The sequence below is a fragment of the Scyliorhinus canicula genome, chromosome 12 (genome assembly GCF_902713615.1).
Source record: "Scyliorhinus canicula chromosome 12, sScyCan1.1, whole genome shotgun sequence".
NCBI lineage: Eukaryota > Metazoa > Chordata > Chondrichthyes > Carcharhiniformes > Scyliorhinidae > Scyliorhinus > Scyliorhinus canicula.
The window spans coordinates 142,653,971-142,676,535 of NC_052157.1; the positions used below are offsets into that span (position 1 = coordinate 142,653,971).

The window sequence follows — 22,565 nt, forward strand, 5'->3', positions numbered from 1 at the left end:
GCCATAGGCATTGTTATAAAATCCATTTTTCCCTCTGTCATGTGCTAAATCGACAGACAGTGGAGATTTAAGATACAGGATATTCCCATGCTTGTTGCATTGGTTCCTGCTTTGTAACAAGGGTGGGGACCCTCTTGGACTGCTGTGATAGGTCACCAGATCAGTTCAAGGCTCAGTGAACCACAGTTCGGAGGCAGTCAATTTTGTTGAATCCGCCTGCAAGGGTCACAGATGAGAACTGGAAGAGGTCTCGGTTAAGGTGAGCATGAAAAGGGGTGCAGTTAGCAGACATTGAGGTGGGCTCGAGAGAGAGAGAGAGAAGATTATAGAATTTACAGTGCAGAAGGAGGCCATTCGGCCCATCGAGTCTGCACCGGCTCTTGGAAAGAGCACCCTACCCAAGGTCAACACCTCCACCCTATCCCCATAACCCAGTAACCCCATAACCCAGTAACCCCACCCAACACTAAGGGCAATTTTGGACACTAAGGGCAATTTATCATGGCCAATCCACCTAACCTGCACATCTTTGGACTGTGGGAGGAAACCGGAGCACCCGGAGGAAACCCATGCACACACGGGGAGGATGTGCAGACTCCGCACAGACAGTGACCCAAGCCGGAATCGAACCTGGGACCCTGGAACTGTGAAGCGATTGTGCTATCCACAATGCTACCGTGCTGCCCTCCACAATGCTACTGTGCTGCCCAGAAGATCCAAGAATTTGAGGAGCTGAATCAGGGACTCCGTGAAGTCTTGGGAGCCATTTTGCTATCCTGTGCAGTTGTGGATAAGAAACAGACTCAAGGGTCAATTGCTGGTCCAATGCCTCAGACCTTCAACGTACTTTGGGATGGGGTGGCAACAAGTGGTAATCCATTTCGTATAATAAGTTTTCCAGAGTGAGAGTTCAACATTTTTTTTCCAAAGGAACCTCATGTAAATGATTTTATGCATATGCGTTTACATAGAATTTCACAGCACACAAACTGGCCATTTGACCCAACAGGTGGTCATGCTCCACCTGAGCCAGCTCACGCCACATTCCATTTACCCCAATCAGCATAACCTATTCCCCACTTCCTTGGGTGTTTATCTGCCTTCCCCTGGAATGCATAAATAGTGATTATTTTTCTGATTTTGTACTTGGATTTTTTTTTTATAATACAAAAATAGTAAGAAGAAATGACCTTCAGGTTAATGAGAGCACCATTTTTAAAAATTAATTCACGGGTTGTGGGCCTCTCTGACTAGGTCAGCATTCATTCATTGCCCATCCCTTTTCACCTTTGTGAAGGTGGTGAGGAGCCACCTTCTTGAACTGCTGCAGTTGATGTGTGCGAGCACCCACAGTGCTGTTACAACTGGAGTTCCAGGATTTTATGGGGAGGGGGAACATGGGGGTGGTTGTGTTCACACACATCTGCTACCCTTGTAGTGGAGGTTACAGGTTTGGAATGTGCTGCCTATAACTAGTTGGGGGTTGGCAGTCACACAGAAAAGAATGCTTTCATTTCGCAACATTTCAAAAAGCTGACACAAAATTGTATTTGCACATCTTCTCTCCTGAACACCCTAAGCCCCTAAATTGAAAAATAAATGTAAACCTTCCTTCACAATGTTTTTTTTACATAATCCAACATTTTTCCCACTTGGAGCATCTACAAACATGACCGTACTGTGTTCATTTTCAGAGTGCTTGAGACCTCCAGAATGACACAGGAGTTCCAAATTTGAAACTAATTACATTCCAGCTCCAGTGCTGAATGTCATTAATGTTTGATTATGGGAATGCAGTGCCCTTCTCATCTTTCAAAAATATCTAGTATTTCCTGCTGAGAGGGCAATGCACTCTCACAATAAAATGCTGTAGGAGTTGTATCATGAAAATGTGGTCACACAATTCTACCATTGGATAGGAACCAGTTTTAGACATGTAAAACGGTGGATCTCAAATTAAAAGTGATGTCTAATCACTTACAGTGACCCCTGTTGATCAGGAGAGCATTGCCCAGAGACTACTATTCTGATACTGTAAAAGCATCTTGAAAAGACCGTGGCCCGAATCTCTTAAGGAGCGACAATGGCCATCTGATTGCTACTCCTCTCCTACTTTTCTGCACCATGACTGCTCTACATTTCTGGTTTAGTCTTCAGATCCTAGCTGCTTCAGAAATGCAGATCAGTCTTCCATCGAACTGCTTCCTTTTAATCTTGGATCGTCAGGGGAAGACTAGCTACACCCCTTTTTACTGTATTTTCTGCTATATTCTGCTAAGTGTTCCCTAACACACCGAAAGACTTTGGGACATTTAAACCACTTTCAGTGTGTTAGTGAATGGGTGTAAGAGTGAATGGATGAGCGAATGCATGGGTGTTATGACAACAGCATATGTTAATTGTTGAATAAACCAAATCCCAGATGGAAACTTGGCTTATGGATCATACCCTTTCTTTTGTATTCTGACAACGAGAAAAAAACTTGCTGATCTCAAAAGCAAGAAGTCCAGTCACACTTTTTGATCTAAAAATTAAATTTGAATAGTTTATTAACGAGGCAAAAAGAAAACAAAAGCACACACAAGTACAGCTACACAGTTAAAATTACTCTTCAGAAACATTCCCCAAAAGACTCCCTACTTGGTCAGGGAACACTCTCTTTATACATGTTTTAACTATAAAAATCCAGTAATATTACCCAAGTCAAATTGCTGTAGCTTTTGCTCAACTTTTCCAAATAATATTTCATGTTTTTGTGTGGCCCCCACTTTTGTGTCAAAATAAAATGTAATACCATTCCATTCTTTACTTTTGAAACTGTTGCAAGTTGTAAAAGTTCCTTACCACCTGCTGAAATTTACCAGCTGAAAAAACAGGTCCCCACGTATCTCTTAATGCAAATTGCTAAACTAGCCTATTTACTTATAAAACCACTCTGACTGCAGGTTCATTACCATTCAGCACATTCACTCCTTTTATGTCTCAATTCTTCCAGACAAATGGTCTCCCTTAACCTTTTGTTGGCTTAATTAAATCATCTATGATTTACATAATACACACCACATTCTTTGCAGGACAACACACTATTCCCCAAAAATATTTTAAAGACAAAACGTCCGTTTTCACAGTGCACACATGGATAGGGTGGCAGCTCATAAGGGTTTTAGGGAGTCCTAGTGAGCAGGGGAATTACTCAGGAAGTTTTAACTTCCAATGGATTCAAACATCCTGGACAAATCCCACAGAATTAATGGAAGGTACCTCTAGTCCCTGACGATCTGGAAACTAGAAGATCTGCGCCAGTATGTCATAAAATATCTTTCATATGACAGTAGGGACCTAATTTGCCTGTAAGCCACAACTGAATAAAGAAACAATTCAATTAATAATAAAATAATCTTTATTAATGTCACAAGAAGGCTTACATTAACACCGCAATGAAGTTGCTGTGAAAATCCCCTAGTCGCCACACTCTGGCGCCTGTATGGGTTCACTGAGGGAGAATTCAGAATGTCCAATTCATCTAACAAGCACATCTTCGGGACTTGTGGGAGGAAACTGGAGCATCCGGAGGAAACCCATTCAGACACGGGGAGAACGTGAGATTCCGCATAGACAGTGACCCAAGCCAGGAATCGAACCCGGGTCCCTGGCGCTGTGAAGCAACAGTGCTAACCACTGTGCTAGCTGATTAGTGCTTTGTGACTACTTTGCTAGATATCTAAGTGCAATCTTTATTGTTTTTAAATGGCTAAAGTTAAAAACATGTTGTGTGACTATACGGGACTGAATCTAGAGTTAAGTGACCCTGAGATGGGCAAAATTCTTGTTCTCACCTCCCTGTGATCTGTATTTTTTAATCTTGGTAGGCAAGCAAATCACCATGATCTCGCTGACAGACTGGTGGAGTGTCAGTATGAACTTACAGATAGATTGGCATTTTACCTTTGTGGACGAAGGCCAGGTAAGTGACTTCTGCAAAGGCACCTGAAGTACATTCCTTTATATTATGAATATAGCCACTGGATAAATAGAGGTGTCATAGAAAAGGCACCACCACTATTAACCATATAGAGTTTCAATTGCTTATATTCAATGAGGTGGCCAATTTCCCCCTTTTTTTCCCCAAACCCCAAAATTAATAATGAACGCAATTTTTAAGTGTAAACTTTAGCTGAAGCTTTTTCAAAATGGGTGTAATTGTCAAAAGCACTATTCAAAGAGGGGATTAAATATCAATATTATTGTCTCAATGTCCTCTTGGTGGTCTAGATGTGATCATGTAATTGCAGTATTATTTTTCACACTCATGCAACTTATCCTGTATAATTTCTTTATTCTTCCACGGGATGCGAATACTGCTGGCAAGGCCAGCATTTATTGTCCGTCCCTAATTGCTCTTGAGAAGGTGGTAATTAACCGCTTTCTTGAGCTGCTGCAGTCCATCTGGTGTAGTGCTGTTAGGGAGTGAGTTCTAGGATCTTGGTCTAGGAATGGTGAAGAAACGGCAATATAGTTCCCGGTCAGGATGGTGTGTGGCTTGGAAGGGAACCTACAGTTGATGGTATTCCCTTAGCCGCCTTCATCGGAGGAAGGAGCGGTGCTCCGAATGCTAGTGTTTGAAACAAACATATTGGACTTTAACCTGGTGTTGTAAGACTTCTTACTGTGCTCACCCCAGTCCACCGCCGGCATCTCCACATCATGGCTTCTCAGAGTTGGTGGTGATTCGTTTGAAATGTGTTGAAGAAGGATTGATGAATTGTTACAGTGCATCTTGTACCCACTGCTACCTCTATGCACCAGTGGTCGAAGAAGTGATTGTTTAAGGTTGTTGGTGGGGTGTCAATCAAGTAAGCTGCTTTGTCCTGGAAGGTGTTAAACTTTTTGAATGTTGTTGCAGCCGCACAAATAAAGAAAAATGAGAGCATCACATCACACTCCTGACTTGCTTTGTAGAATGCGGGGTAGACTTTGTGGTGTCAGGAAATGGTGATTCTCAGGTTGGCCTGATAGTCCAAGTACGTATTCAAATTAGTGCATTATTCTAAGTTACAGAGCCCCTCAATATTTGACAATACATAATTTCTTGTTTTATGTTGCCAGCTTGTCATGGGACTTCATACAGTTGACTGATTCAGGATTGGCATCCCAGACTTGACATATTACTGTTCCTTTTTTAATGGCAACAACTTTCTGTAAACAATTTTTTTTTTAAAATGCTGCTTTATCTTGCGATCCTCCCTCCAGCCAACAGCAGTACCGGTCATCCAAGAACTAAGCTACCATAGCTGTTCACATCTCTTGTCCAAACTCTCTTTCCCAATTCATGAGTTTCCATCGGCCAGAACCATGCAACGTGATCAAAGGATTTCATGACTTTAGCAGTGTGGATAAAAAACCTCGAATTCCAGAATTTTATTAAAAATTCAAGTATAGTGGGCCAATCTACTGCATCACCCTTTCCCCTCCACGTCTGCTGATATATTTTACATGTGGGTTACATATTATTCCATTATTTTATTAAAGCCTTGCGTTCCTCAGCATACATTTCAGAAACTCTTATAAATTTATTTTTGTCCATCAAGTTCCCATTTAGGCATTCAAATACCAAATACTCATGTTTGCTGAATTATGCCAAAGACCTATTCATCTCCTCATTGTAGCATGATGTCTCTATCTTTTATTGTCACTGAACTATGCAGATGTAGTTAATAAAGATGCACCAAGCAAGAGACTGATTTTCCTCACAATTACTAGTTCTGCTCATTGTAGTGGCACTGTATACTATACCTGTATAAGGACTTAGCATCAATTTATTTCCTCTGGTGCTTTTCAATTCTAAGTAATAAGGCAAAATGATGGGATAATATGTAACCCACATATAAAATATATCAGCAGACATGGAGAGGACAGAGTGATGCAGTTGATTGACCCACTATACTTTAATTGGAGTATTGCTGAAGAAAGAGGTATGCTGTCAAACCTTTCATCTTGCACTCATCAGGACAGATGCAAGAATGCCAAAATTTCAGAGAACGACAATTTATTCTACGTGAGCAAAAGGGCACTGATTGGTCGGTTGGCAAGTTGGCTTTGATGGGTCAAGACATTGCGATGGCAATTATAACTGAGACAGTGCATCAGGATTTCGGCACAAAGTTACTCTTGAAAGCTACATCTAATCTCCCAAGATCCAGAGACCAGAAGATCGGGACAGATGTGTCATAAGATGTCGTTCACGTGACAACTGGATCTTTGTTTGTTCATTGACCCTAAACCGAAAAAAGAGGCAGGGCATGAAATGCACAACCAGTCTATCAGCATCTGGGAAAAGATAGAGTTTGAAATTAACCTACCTTCATCTTTCAGATTTTGACTGCCTGTTTTGTTGCATTCATGCTATTTTTGTATAAAAGATGTTTGATTAATGCTTTTTGACTATTTGAAGCAACGTCCTATTACATCTTATCTTGTCTGTGATTGGTTGTGCTTAACATAAATTGTCCAAATGGTTGAGCGAGTTGCTGCAACCAGTTCTGACTGAGTATTCTATAATGAAGGATTCTTTTACATGTATAAAGACTTTATGTGACCTGCATATCGACAGCAATGTTGTGTCTATATGCTTAGTCGATGTTGCAAGCCTATTCACTAATGTGCTACTCTAAAAAGTCATAGACATTGAGGTGTGAGGTGGCCAAGATAAAGTGGGGAATTTGATTAAAAGGTGCACAGGCAATGGCTAATATTTAAGGAATGAAGTATGCATCGCAACAGTTATACATTCAATTCTGGCTCAAAAACACAACAGCAGCCCAAAATAACAAAATAAGTTAAGGATAGTATTAGATCCAAAGAGGAAGTTTATAAAGTTGCTTCAAAAATAGCAAGCCTGAGGATTGGGAGCAGTTCAGAATTCAGCAAGGGAAGACAAAGAGATTGATTAAGGGGAGGTGGGGGGGAAATAGAGTATGAGAGTAAACTTGCAAGTGTTGCTCTTTCTGGTGAGTGTGCTTTACACTCAATTGGCTCTGTTTTATTCCCTTGCTCTAGAGTCGCCAGGTATCTTTATGATACCACCACGAGGTTCAAGTTCAAGTGCTGATCAATAACTCAATACACCAGTTAGTAAGGTTCAAATCAAAACACGTTTATTATATACACAGTTAATCGCTACTCATGCATAAACACTACAAAACTAGACTACCTCTACCGCTACAGGCCAATACTTATCTTTGGGAAAGAGCCCACCGGGTCAGGGAACAATGGCCTCTTGTTCAATCCTGGGCTGCAGGCTTCCAACTGGTATGGACTAAGGGTCAGGAGCGCCTATCTCGTAGCGTGCGTTGACTGGACACTTACTTGGTGGTGCAGCTGCAAGGCAGTTCAGGGTCAAGTGTTGTTTCGGTCTGCTGCGTGACCCTGCCGAGAAGTCTATCGAGAGAAACTGCCAAGAGCCCGAATTGAACATGGGACCTGTCTTTTATAGGCCCCAGGGGCTTCGCGCCCTTTTGGGCGGACCCCGTACCTGACTCCAAGTCTGGTTTTACTTTGATTATCCTAACTGTTGCTATTGTGCCTGGGAATCGCTCATTAATATTCAGATTGCTGCCGGTTTCAGTGCTGTCTGCTTTCTGCGAGTCGAATATACAGGAAAACTTTGCAAACTGCTTGTTTTCTCATACTGTCCAATTTTCCCTGCGTTCTTTGCGAATCTCCATTTTAAACTCGAAGTGGCCAACCCAGGTGGCAACACAAGTAACATAAAATTGGACTGTAAAAGCTTATATAAGTATGTGCAAAGAAAAAGATTAGTGAAGACAAATGTGGATCCCCAGTCCCAAATGGGAGAATTTTTAATGGGGAATAAGGAAATGGCAGAACATTTAAACAACTATTATTTTAGTTCTATCTTTGAAGAACAAGACTCAATTAACTTCCCAGAAATGCTCAGGAACCAAGGATCCAGTGAGAAGGAGGAATTGAAGGAAATCGGTATTACTCCAAAAATAGTGCTTGAGAAATTAATGGGACTGAAAGCCAATAAATCCTTGGGGTCTGATAATCTAAAGGAGGCAGCCATGGAAATAGCTGATGTGTTGGTTGTCATCAAAATTCTGTAGATTCTGGAACAGTCCCACACATTGAAGGATGGCAAATGTAACCCCGCCATTTAAAAAAAGGAGGGAAGGTAAAAACAGAAAATTGTAGACCAGTTAGCCTAGCAGCATCAGGTGTAGGGAAAATGCTAGTCTATTATAATGGATGTGATAACAGGACACTTAGAAAATATCAACAGGATTAAACAAAGTCAACATGGATTTATGAAAGGAAATTCATGTTTAGCAAACATACTGGAGGTTTTTGAGGACGTAACTAGCAGCATAGATAAAGGGTGCACCAATGGATGTGGTACATGGATACATAGAAGACAGGAGCAGGAGGAGGCCTTTTGGCCCTTCGAGCCTGCTCCGCCATTCATCACAATCATGGCTGATCATCCAACTCAATAGCCTTATCCTGCTTTCTCCCCATAGCCTTTGATCCCATTCTCCCCAAGTGCTATATCCAGCCGCCTCTTTCAAAGTTTTAGCATCAACTACTTCCTGTGGTAATGAATTCCACAGGCTAACCACTCTTTGTGTGAAGAAATGTCTCCTTATCTCTGTCCAATATGGTTTACCCTGAATCCTCAGGCTGTGACACCTGGTTCTGGACACACCCATCATTGGTAACATCTTCCCTGCATCTACCCTGTCTAGTTCGGTTAGAATTTTATAAGTCTCTATGAGATCTCCCCTCATTCTTCTGAACTCCAGCGAGAACAATCCCAGCCTAGTCAATCTCTCCTCATATGTCAGTCCCGCCATCCCTGGAATCAGTCTGGTAAACCTTCGCTGCACTCCCTCGAGAGCAAGAACATCCTTCCTCAGAGAAGGAGGCCAAAACTGTACACAACTACTCCAAGTGTGGCCTCACCAAGGCCCTGTATAATTGCAGCAACACATCCCTGCTTCTATACTCTAAGCCTCTTGCAATGAAGGCCAACATACCATTAGCCGCCTTTACCGCCTGCTGCACCTACATGCTTACCTTTTAGCGAATGGTGCACAAGGACACCTAGGTCCCGATGCACACTCCTCTCTCCCAATTTACAACTATTCTGGTAGTAATCTGCCTTCCTGTTTTTGCTTCCAAAATCAATAACCATTATCCAAATTATTCTGCATCTGCCATTGGTTTCCCCACTCGCCCAACCTGTCCAGATCTTGCTGTAGGATCACTGCATCCTCATCACAATTCACCCTCCCACCTAACTTGGTATCATCTGCAAGCTTTGAGATGTTACATTTTGTTCCCTCATACAAATCATTAATATATGTTGTGAATAGCTGGGGTCCCAGCACCGATGCCTCTGGTACCCCACTGGTTACTGCCTGCCAATTTGAAAAGGACCCATTATTCCCTACTCTTTGTTTCCTCTTTGCCAACCAGTTTTCTACCCACCTCAATACATTTCCCCCAATCCCATGTGTTTTAATTTTGAACAACAATTTCTTATGCGGGACTTTGTCAAACGCCTTCTGAAAATCCAAATATACCCCATCGACTGGCTCCCCCTTGTCGACTACACTGGTTACCTCTTCAAAAATTCCAACAGATTTGTCGAGCATGATTTTCCCTTCATAAATGCTGACTCTGACTGATCCTGCCACTGCTTTCTAAATGTTCTGCTATAAAGTCCTTGATAATGGATTTAAACATTTTCCCCACTACCGATGCTAGGCTTACTGGTCTATAATTCCCTACTTTCTCTCTACCTCCCTTTTTGAATATCGGAGTGACGTGGGCTACCCTCCAATCTGCAGGGACAGATCCAGAGGCCATAGAATCCCGGAAGATGACCACCAATGCATCCACTATTTCCAGTGCCACTCTGGAGCTTAAGCACTCTGGGATGCAGATTCTCAGGCCCTGAGGATTCATCCGCCTTCAATCCCACCAATTTTCCCAGCACCATTTCTCTACTAATATTGATCTGCCTCAGTTCTTCCCTCTCACTAAACCTTTCATTCTCAAACATTTCTGGGACCTGTCTGTGGTGTATTTGGATTTTCAGAATACTTTTGATAAAGTCCCACATGAGATGCTTGTGTGCAAAATTAAAGAACCGGGATTGGGTGTAATATACTGGTATGGTTTAAGATTTGGTTAGCAGATAGGAAACATTAGAAATAAACGTGTCTTTTTCAAAATGCAGGCAGTGACTCATGGCGTTTTGCAGGTATACATGCTTAGGCCTCAACTATTCACATTATACAGCAATGATTTGGATGAGGGAACCAAATGTAATATTCCCAAGTTTGCTAATGCAAACATACAAGGGAACTTGGTGTCCTAGTACACCAGTCACTGAAAGTAAGCATGCGGGTGCAGCAGGGAGTTAGGAAGGCAAATGACATGTTCGCTTTTATTGCAAGAGATTTGAATACAGTCTTAAGGATATCTTACTGCAGCTGCTGCAAGACCACACCTGAATTATTGTATGCAGTTTTGCCATTGTAGGGAGCACCAACAGCACAAAGACTTCAACAGTTGGGGGTGAAAGTCTACCAGCCCTTTTTGTGGCAGTGGCTGCCTGCATTGCCCACACCCATTTTGGAACAATTAAAAAAAAATCAAACTTGGATCATTTGGCTTCTGTTTACTTCAGTAAACTTGGCTAATGACTCTATACATAGTGAAACCTGGTTAATTACATCCCTCGGGACATTCCTCACATTGCTATTAAACTGGAATTTTTATAAAGCAGGAAGCAATAATAGCAATACAAATCAAGGCTGGACTGATGCATGGCAGCCTTTATTTACATACATTTTTTCCAATGCTGTGCAACAAATACGATGTACAAAAATTGCAACATTTTGCATTATCTTCAGGTAAATACAATAGAAAACTTAAATATAAAAATTTATTTTAGCTGCAAATTTAGAAAATGTCCTATTTAATATCTAATGGTGTATATATGTATTAGGCATGCTTCTCTGAAAGCACTGGGAAATGCTGATTGCTTTCCACTGAATCTGAAGCCTGGATTATTCCTCTAAGGATTGTTTGCGTTCACAGCCACAAAATCTCCCTTCTGATGGAGGCCATGTCCCTTTGTGGTTTATTAGTGTTACACTGATGTTTTTATTTTCCCTTTTCCAGATCACAAAAATGGGCATTACGTCATTCCTCAAATGGCTGACAGGTGAGACTCCATCTTGTTTTACATCAAATCTGAAGGATTAACAAACTACTTAACGAGTATTCTGATTTGGTTTAACTGATACAGATTTTCTCATTTGCCCCATGCTGAGATTGCCTTTTTGTTTGAAAGGTGGTTCCTTTCCCTTTTCTCTAATTTGTACTTCAGTTACAGTGATGTTCCTGTCTCAGAATTTCTGGATACAAATACCTATTCCAAATCTCAACTTTACTTTCAATCTACTCTTAAAAATTAGTTGTTAAAATTAAAGTTGTGACTTGCCCGATAATCTGTGTGGAATTGCAATAAATTAAAATCTTTCTTTGTCCAAATTGATTTTACATAGAATTACATAGAATTTACAGTGCAGAAGGAGGCCATTCGGCCCATCGAGTCCACACCGGCTCCTGGAATGAGCACCCTACCCAAGGTTAACACCTCCACCCTATCCCCATAACCCAGTAACCCCACCCAACACTAAGGGTAATTTTGGACAGTAAGGGCAATTTATCATGGCCAATCCACTTAACCTGCACATCTTTGGACTGTGGGAGGAAACCGGAGCACCCGGAGGAAACCCGCGCACACACTGGGAGGATGTGCAGACTCCGCACAGACAGTGACCCAAGCCGGAATCGAACCTGGGACCCTGGAGCTGTGAAGCGATTGTGCTATCCACAATGCTACCGTGCTGATTTATGTCAGCGTCTGCAGGATCACATGGTTGTTGGTCAATACAACGATCACTTTCTGACAAGTGTTGCAAAGTTTGCGAATTAGCCCTAACCCTTTTGACTTTGGTACAATGATTGCATCCTTTTACAATAATCAGGAAACAAGTATTAGTTTATTCTGAGGTTAGTGGTGATAGGCAAAGGTATTTATTTTGTTTACTGCATTTCACAAATTCTGGTTGAAGGATAGATTTCAAACCTATTTCTTATGCTGATACGTAAAGGAAAGGATGCCCCATATACGCAGAATTATATTCGCAATGCTGCTTTGTTAGCACCTGTGTTGGTAGCTTTGACTGTCTTTTAAAATTGATTTGAATGGTGTTTTCGATTTAATTTCTTGGCTTGTCGATACGATAAACTGTAGCAATAACATGTTTGGAAATGTCCTGATTAGTGTATTGGACGCAAGTATCTTGAACTAATTTCTAATACACACCCTCAAGCTTGTAAGGATTGTATTTTTGAAGGGTGACCAAAAGACAATATTTCAATGCTTGCAATATATATACAATTGTCAAAGTACCTTGTTGAATGTCATTCTTCCAACTGTATTCCAGGCTTTAAGGAATTGTGTGTTGGAAGTAGCAGCCAAAGTATAAGCAGACATCAATAAGAACAATGTTATAGTTGTATAAAGAGAAAACGGGTGGTCAAGAGCAATGTAAGCACGCTTAAAGCTGAAAATGGAGATGTTGTCAGTGACAATGCAGATATGTTGAACAATTACTTTGCCTCAATATTTACAGTTGAAAACTATGATAACTTGTTGGAAGTCCTGAAAAAATAAATAGTCGAAAGAGGACAGGGACTTAATATAATTAATGTAAGTACAGCATCAGAAACTAGGAAATTAATGAAACTAAAGAGTGCCAAATCCTCAGGACCTGACGGTTTCCATCCAAGGGTGTTAAAGGCAGTAGGGAGCACATTGTAGATGCCTTAACTATAATCTTTCAGAGTTCCCTCGATTCAGGTATAGTCTGGATTGGGAAATTGTACATGTCACTCCGCTTTTTAAGAAGAGTGAAGGGGAGAAACCAGGGAATTGCAGACCTGTTAGCCTAGCATCTGTGTGGGGAAATTGCTGGAGTCTAAAATCGGGGATGGGGAAACTGAACCACTCAAAATGTTGATAGACCCGGGAAAGCCAGTGTGGATTTGTGAAGGGAAGGTCATGCCTGACTAACTTTATTGAATTTTTTGAAGAGTTGACTAAGGTAGTGAACAGGGCAATGTCAATGGATATTATTTATATGGGCGTCCAGAAAGCATTTGATAAAGTCCCGCATAAGAGACCGTTAATGAAGGTGGAAGCCCACTGATGAGGGCAAATTATTCACATAATTAGGAAATTGGTTGGGTGGCAGGTGACAGAGAGCAGGGATAATGGGTAATTAATCTAAATTGGCAGGAGGTGAGTAGTGGTGGTCCATAGAATCATAGAATCCCTACAGTGCAGAAGGAGGCCATTCAGTCCATCGAGTCTGCACCAACCCTAGGAAACTGCACTGTACCTTGGCCCACACCTCCACCCTATCCCCATAATCCAGTCACTCCACATAACCTTTTTTGACACTAAGGGGCAATTTAGCATGGCCAATCCACCTAACCTACACATCTTTAGACTATGGGAGGAAAGCGGAGCACCTGGAGGAAACCCATGCAGACACGGGGAGAAAGTGCAAACTCCACACAGACAGTCACCCAAGGCTGGAATTGAACCCTGGTACCTGGCGCTGTGAGGCAGCAGTGCTAACCAATGTACCACCATGCCACCCACTGGGATCTGTGTTGGTGCCACACCGTAGGAAGGATATTTTGGCTTTGGAGGGAGTGCCAAGTAGGTTTACAAAAATTATACCTGGACTTACAGGGATTAAGTTACCAGTTTACACAAATTAGCCCAGTTTTAGATAGAATTTAGAAGGTTATAGGGTGATCTGATCAAAATAGTCAAGATATAAACAGGGTAGATAAAGAAACTATTTCCACCGGTTGGAGATTCTAAAACTAGGGATCATCGTCTAAAAATTTGGGCTAGACCGTTCAGGAGAGATGTTCGGAAGCAGTTCTTCACTCAAAGATTGGTGGAGGTTTGGAATCCTCTCACACAAACAGCAGTTGAAGCTAGAACAGATATTTATTTTAAATCTGAGATGGACAGATTTTTGTTACGCGAAAATATTAAGGGATATGGGCCAACGGCAGGTATATGGAGTTAGGCCACAGATCAGCCATGAGCTCATTGAATGGTGAGACAGGCTCGAGGGGCTGAATGACCTACTCCTGTTTCTATGTTATCACCTACCACTTCCTCATCCCCACTTAGAATTCATTCTGGATCGTCTGTGTGTAATGGAATGTATCCCTTTTCATAACACCAAATGGTTTCCCATTCACTTGCCATTCTGACTTCACTATTGTCACATTATATGTGCCACAGTGTCGTCTATTCTTATTGTCCTGCTGCTCCCTTCATCCCTGTAAACACATAGATGTGCAATTTTTAGTTAGTATCTATGCAATAACTGTTAATTTGCCTGTGGCTCTCTTCACAATTTGAGGCAGTTTATTCGCTTCACGCATGTGTTCACATGTTTCGGAAATACCTTTTCAAATGTTTTTGTGCTTTTTCAGAGCATTTAAATTGTGCATATTTGCTAGAACACTGGCAGGAGATGGCATTTCTTTAACAGCATAATGATCTCTCCTGCAAAGTGGGACTTGATGTGTTAGACAATTTCTCAATTCACAAGTACAAAGGCAAAATGTTGCTAGAAATTTGAAATGGAAACTGAAAATGCTGGAAATACTCAGCAAGAATCTTTTCCCCATACAGCATACTTTTTTAAAACCCATTTACAGTATTGTTGCTCCATCTGCTCCTTCCTTCATCTGACCTATTACCATCGCTTGGCTTCTCCATTAAGAACATCAGGTGTGACATCACCATCTCAATTACTGTACTCTCTTTTAGTTTCAATCTTAACATTGTCATCAAACCTGATGGCAAGGGTAGTGCTATTGTCTAGCGTGCCAACCTCTACCTTCCAAAGGCCGAAAGCCAGCTCCATTACTTCCTGCTACCTCCCCCTGGTGGTCATGGGAACAGTGGCCCAGGTCAAAAACTTATGGAAAGTAAAGTGCAAATTTTAACACCTGGGCACAAAAGAACTGATTTTGCTGCATACAGATTCAGGCTGAGAGTCAGGGAGAAAGAGGTTTGGGGAAAAGGACTGAAAACAGGTGTTGCTAAGCAAGGAAAATGTATCGGTTTCTGGTTAACCAACTAAGGAATTGTCAGAGGGTGCCTTGCTACTAGAAGTCCATTCAATTATACTTAGAAGATTTAATGGAGGGTTTTATTTTTAAAGACACAGTGATTAACTCTAGTAGGGCGGGCAGAATGGATCTTTATTGAAGCAATGAGTTTGGAATTTTATAAAAAAGACTAAAACTTTCATGAGAGTATAATGTAATGTATAAATGTGACATGGGGCTATATCAGTTATCATAGATATCATAGAATTTACAGTGCAGAAGGAGGCCATTCGGCCCATCGAGTCTGCACCGGCTCTTGGAAAGAGCACCCTACCCAAGGTCAACACCCCCACCCTATCCCCATAACCCAGTAACCCCACCCAACACTAAGGGCAATTTTGGACACCAAGGGCAATTTACCATGGCCAATCCACCTAACATGCACATCCTTGGACGGTGGGAGGAAACCGGAGAACCCGGAGGAAACCCACGCACACACGGGGAGGATGTGTAGACTCCGCACAGACAGTGACCCAATTTGTTGAGAAATTAATGGGGCATTCCTTTTCTGTGGTTCAGTGCATTAGTTTCCTACTAAGTAATGTTTTGTCTGTGTTGATTTTAGATTGTTTGTTTAGTTTATTGCAATAAAAGTCTTAAAATGTGAAAAGTTTTGTGGTCCATGTGAATATCATCCTTTATTGGTCTCTACCGGGGATCGTAAAACTTGGTCCAATCTTTTCCCACCTACATTCGTGACTATTTCCTGGTGCTAATCACCTCGTCTCCATCATGGACATCCCTCACCAGGGCATTACGGGTGCTCTCTGCTTCTATCTTGAACGGGTCCAATCAGTCTCTCATCAGTTACCACCCTATTCTGTCTGGATCAACTTGTTTTCACAATGAACAACTTCTCCTTTTAACTCCATTCACTTCCTCCAAATAGAAGGTGTTTTTATGGGTACCCAAATGCAGCCTAGCTGTGCCTCCTTTTTTGTAGGGCATGTGGAACATTGTTTGTTCCAGTCGCCTTCCTCGCTTATTTTTATATTACACTGATGAGCGTTTCAGTGCTGCTTCTTGCCCTCACCTGAGCTGGAAATGTATTTTATCAACTTTGTTTCCCATTTCCACCCTTTTACATGGTCGATCTCTGATTCTTTCCTTGTTAAACTTCTGTTTCCAATTCTGGGGATAGGCTACCAATAATCACATTAAGTCCACTGACTCCCACAGCTATCTCAACTGTACTTCCTCAAATACCACTTCATCCCTTGTATTAAGACCACTGGACTTTGCAAGACCGCTATGTCCATGCCATACTCCCAGTTCTCTGTCTCCCCATCTGTTTTGATGATGCAACCTTCAATCTGATATGTCTTCCCATTTCCTCAACCAGGACTCTCTTCCTCCTCCTCCTCCTCACCCCCCCTCCCACACACACACACACACACACACACATTTTACAGGGACCATAATCAGCTGTGTTGATTTCCTCCACTTATGGTCTCAGCTATTCCGTTCCCCACCTTGCAAAATGCATGATGGGACCGCCCTTCACTTCACCTTGCCCCCCACCAGTCTCCTTACTCCACAGATCATTCTCTGCCATTACTGCCAATTTCAGCATGATGCCACCACCAACCGCATCTTCCACGCTCCTCTTCTCTCAACATTCTAAAGAGACCATTCCCTCCACAGTGCCCTAGTCCATTCCTCGGACACCTGCACGCATCCACCCATTCCCACAGCACGATTCCATGCAACGGCCAGGAGATGTAATACCTGCCTTTTTACCTCTTCAGTCCTCACCAGTCATGGTCCCAAATGCTCTTCCCAGGTGAAACAGCGATTTATGCATACTGCTTTTAATTTAATATTTGTATTCGCTGCTCACATTGCAGTCTGATCTACATTGGAGAGACCAAACACAAATTGGATAACTGCGTTGGTAAGTGCTGCTGTCCAGTCTGTAAGCAAGACTCAGTTTTCAGGCTCCTGTTGATTTAATTCTTCACCTTGCTCTTAAACTAACCCCTCTGCCTTCTGCCTCACCTCGTGTTCCAATGAAGTTCAACTTAAGCTTGAGGAACAGCTCCTCAACTTTTGATTAGGCACTTTACAGCCTTCTGGACTCAACATTGAGTTCAATGATTTCATACTGTAACCTCTGCTCCCACTTTTTGTTTCCTTTTGCTTTGCAGATTTTGGTTTTAACTTATGTCTCTCTTGTTTTGTCTTTCATCTGGCAGCGTTTCACCTTCCTGCCATTTGCACCTCTAGGTACACCTTGTGTTTCTTGTTCCATCATCACACCCAGGCCTTTCACTGGCAACTCCTTTTTCATTGAACTCTCCTGTCTTCCTTTTTGTTCTTTTTCTTTCCCTCCTCCCTTTCACTTGCTAAAACCCATTGCATTTCTAACTCTTCCCAGTTCTGATGAAAGGTTATCAACCTGAAACGTTAACTGTTTCTCTCTCCATAGATGTTGTCTGACTTAGAGTATATCCAGCGTTTCATTTTTCTTCTCTATTCACAACCTTGCTTGTACTCCGATGTGGTGCTGTAAAGTATTTAACAGCACAGAAACGGGTATTTTGGCCGTCTAAGACATTTATGTTCTGCACAAGCCTCATCCCACCCATTTTCACCTAACTTTGTTCATGTAATCCCTCTTTTGCTATCTCCCTTCCCCTTAATTGTATCTGTGTTGGTTACTTCAACTACCCCTATGGTAGCAAGTTCCACATTCTGACCACTCTCTGGGTAAAAAGGTTTATCCTGGCTTCCTTTTATGATTCATCCATGACTATCTTATATTTATGATCCTCAGTCTGGTCTCCCTCAAAAGTGGAAACATCATTGTGTCCACCCACAAACCTTTTCTTCATTTTCGATCAGGTCACCACTACATCCCTGCTTTCAGCCCCCAGGCCTTTCATTACGAGAGGAAAGTGTCCCAACCTGCACATTTCTATCTTGATAGGTGTGACCTCTTGGTTTATTTGTCTGCATCTTTTCCAGTGCCCCTTTTTTTATATGGAGACCAGAATACTTTGCAGTAGTAGCCAAAGTGAGGCTTAGCCAAGGCACTATGCTGGTTTAACATAACCTTCTCTGCCCTTCAATTCTGTACTCTAGAAATGAACCTACTTGGGTTAGCTTCTTAATGGTCTTATTCACCTGAATTTTTAAAGTTGTGATTTGTGCATCTGAATTTGATTTATTTTGATGTGCTTTATGTGATCAAAGCTTGATGTATCCTTGGTTGCTTAGACTGGCTACTTCTTGTTTTCACCTTATTCAAGGGCAGGTTTGGTGCCAGCCACGATTTTTGGATTGGGAAGCAGTTACACTCTTTCGCAGGAGGGAAGAAATAAGGCGGAGTTACCCTGAATTGTTGTCTCTGCCCAGTAGCTGTCTCAAAAACTACATTGCCTGAGATTTTCTACTCATCAGACAGGGATTAAAGCCCATCATCTGAGAGACATAAAACACAGGAGTAAAATTAATTCTAAAATACCGAATTCCGATTCTCTCTCTCTCTCTCTCTCTCTCTCTCTCTCTGAGTCACCGTCGTCTCTCCAGTATGGCAGGTAATTTATACCAAAAGGCTTCATTCAATCTTGCCCCATCTGCAGATGGCCAGATTCCAAAAATAAATACATTTGTTCATTTTGGTTCTACTACAGGATACATGGATCTTTTCAAAACACGTTCCAGCAGTTTGCAAGTAGTGATCGACATGGAAATTACAGTGGTTAAATTTGGAGCAATGTAGCCACTGACTCTCCTGTCCTCAATTACTGTACTCTGGTTATGCTTCAGCTTTTGCAATTCCATTTATGGCAGCAAATCCAGCAAACATGCCTCCCACAGCATCCATTTTTATATTCTCGGCATTTTATCATTTTCTCACGTTTGGACTGTTTAGCACATTCCCTTATATCCTTAGGGGAAAGCTAGAACAGCATTCATTTCCTTTCATCCTGTTGTTTGTCTTCATGTGTCAGATTAGTATTCACTGGTTCTTCTTTCCCAGTAAAGCTGGTATTGTATAAAAATCTGTGGGGTAACTGGTGGAAAAATCATTAAAATATGTTAAGAAATCCTCTTTTAAAGGCACATTTATTTAAATGGTTGAAATAAATTCTAGCACATTGTAAACTGTTCTGAAGGTGATGTAACTATCTATGATAGCTGTCTAATTTGATATATGGAACATGTTTCAATGTTAACAGTGTTGCACCAGGAGATGCAATAGCTATTATTTTATGCTGAACATATATCGTCCTAGAACAGTACAGCACAGAACAGGCCCTTCGGCCCTCGATGTTGTGCCGAACAATGATCACCCTACTTTAAACCCACGTAACCCGTATACCCGTAACCCAACAATCCCCCCATTAACCTTACACTACGGGCAATTTAGCATGGCCAATCCACCTAACCCGCACATCTTTGGACTGTGGGAGGAAACCGGAGCACCCGGAGGAAACCCACGCACACACAGGGAGGATGTGCAGACTCCACACAGACAGTGACCCAGCCGGGAATCGAACCTGGGACCCTGGAGCTGTGAAGCATTGATGCTAACCACCATGCTACCGTGAGGCCCCTAATTTTTTAGAGCACCCAATTATTTTTTTTTCCCAATTAAGGGCCAATTTAGCATGGCCAATCCGCTGACAGGGAGAATGTGCAAACTCCACACGGAGAGTGACCCAGGGCCGGGATTCGAACCCGGGGCCTCAGCACCGCGGTCCCAGTGCTACCCACTGCGCCACATGCCGCCCTTAATCACACCATCCTGTGATTGTGTAGTTTGGTTACCTAGTTTAGATTGTTAAAATTGCTTTCGGAAATGTTTCAATTACTTTTTTTTATTCTCTAACTGAAATTCCTAATCTCCAAATTGAGGATTCAAATTAATATATATTTTTTAAGTTATCAAGTATATTGCCTTTTTTATCTTTCAATATCCTCATTAAAGATTTTATTTGAAGGTCTCAGCCATTCAAAAAAAAACAATAGGGCAAGTGCTTTTGCTTAAAGCTGAGAGTCCTGAGCTGAATTGGATTGTACAGTCTGAACATGTACACTGTTCATAAATTCTCTGAACCTAACCATGTTGTATAGTCACCTGCAATGATGGAATATTATTCCTCAGCTTTTAGTCAATTTTTCCAATTGTTTTTCAAATCATTCTGAAAAAGCCAAATTATATTGAGTGAGTTTTGCTTTAAGCAAAACACTCGAAGTTGTGTGAGAGCAAGAACTTGAAGCCAGCTGATTGTCGTCACTTGATTTGGGGAGGGCTGGTCTTCATCTATCTGCCTTTCTGTCTCATTGCATTGACTTAACTGATCTAATTTGGAATGATTGAGTTTTAATAGTAAATCAAGTTTCTTTGAGGAAAATAGAGAAGAAGAAATCTCTTGTTTTCCATATTACTACAGTGATTAAATAATTGTGGTAGCATTGGTTAAATAAAATTAGTTTAATCTCAAACTTAAATTGGGGAGCAATGTTTGAGCATTATTCCATCGACAATAGATCTGTGGATCTATAAATATAGCTACTAGATATTTAAAATATCTCAAAAGTTCTTGGATGGCGCTATGAACATAAGGTTACATGAAAGAACCACCAAAGAAATATGTAGAATTTGCATTTGAAGCAAGCATGTAGAGAGAGAGAAAGACCACGGCTAAATGTGTCAGTGGAAAAGATGATGCTAATAACCCCATATCTGAAACAAAATAGCAGAAGTTTCAAGGTTCAGTAAAATGCAAGTAATAAGGATCACTGTACTTAACGGCCAAGAACTGGCCAAGAACCCTAAAATGAAAAGGAAATAAAGATGAAAAACCACTTATAACTAAAAAAGAAGTGAAAACCATTCTCACCTGCCAAGTCACGTTTTGGTGGCCGGAGCTATCATCTCTCCTCTCTCCTCTACTTCCCTGTCATCTGAAACGCACAATCCCAAGTCCGTTTCCTCCCTCCTGCTACTTCCTCTCCCTTCAGATCTGCCCTTTTGTTTCCCCTCCTCTTCACCTCCCTAATGGTGCCATTTCATCTTGATTCATTGTGTGAAATGCTGTGAAATTGCGTCCGTTAAAAATGGAGAAAGGTTGCAAAACTTTTATCAAACTTGTTTTTTTGGACAGTACCTCTTCTCCTTCCCCCTGCACTCTCCACTCCTGTAATCTTCCATACTTCATCCCATCCTTCTCGCTGCCTTCTCACCATTTCTGCCCCCTCTCACTTTGCTCCCTCGCCTCGCCTACCATCATCTCCCTCTTTCGTCAAAACTCTTTTGTTTTCTTTCCCTGCATGTTTGTTTTCTCTTCAAGCACTCAATAGAATCTGTTTTCAATTTATAAATCATACTTACTTTCTGGGCAAAAGAACCAAATTCGAGGTCAAAAATCTAAGTCAGTTTAAAAAGTACCCTCCAAAATCACTAAGATGAAAATGTACGTTTTTATTTTAAAATGGTCAAAGTAGATTGCTCTTTCAGAGTCTCAACATGAGCATGATGGATTGAATCACCTCCTTATGTGGCATAAAATTCTATAAGTCCAAAGAAGCATAAGCTTTCATTGGGAGAGTTGATTTAAATGAAAATTCATCCTGTGTTTATCTGGTGTTAAGAATTGATCGAACGTGTTCGGAAAACTGAGCAGTTTGGAACAGATACTAAAGCAAAAAGCTGCAGATGCTGGAAATCCAAAACAAAAAACATTTCTTGTATTTACTGCTTTGGAGGCTGACGGTGAGCGAAAGACTCAAACATTCTGCTATCTCATGGCTATGTGCAGTAGAGTCTTGAATGAGGTACTGGAACGCTCAGGTTGTGGAAGTAACACCTGATGACCCAATTTTGGCTGGTTATTTAATATGGTTTTCACTTTTCTTTCTGAAAATTCTAATGAATTTCTTATTTTGCCATAAAAAGGTATAGCCTATCAAATCAATTTTTGAACTGCTTTTACACCATGTTGTTTACTTCAATTATTTAACTGCCACGCACCCATAACATGCATTAAATTAGTGATGGAACTTTTGTGAAAAACCAGTACATCACAATCCTGACTAGATTCTCCATTTCCTAAAGCCTTTGATAAAACCAGTGAAATTAATGACCAGTAAACTCCTTTGAGTTTATATTTCCATTTGTACCTTAGTGGGTTAGTAATTCTAGAAAACTAAACTTAAAATCAAAACCATAATTTTCTATTGCCATTAGAAGTCACTAGAGAAAAAGGATGTTTATGGCTGTAAATACCATTGAATAGCTTGAG

General features: G+C 41.3%; 1 protein-coding gene across 6 annotated transcripts in view; it reads left to right on the plus strand.

Annotated features, from left to right (window-relative positions):
• Nucleotides 1-22,565, plus strand: part of git1 (G protein-coupled receptor kinase interacting ArfGAP 1) — a 247,947-nt gene that overhangs the window by 122,890 nt on the left and 102,492 nt on the right. For all 6 annotated transcript variants that reach the window (XM_038814323.1, XM_038814327.1, XM_038814328.1 and 3 more), the window contains exons 7-8: nt 3,870-3,964; nt 11,215-11,257. In XM_038814323.1, the coding sequence (XP_038670251.1) occupies nt 3,870-3,964; nt 11,215-11,257 (138 nt within the window). The remainder of the gene's footprint in view (nt 1-3,869; nt 3,965-11,214; nt 11,258-22,565) is intronic.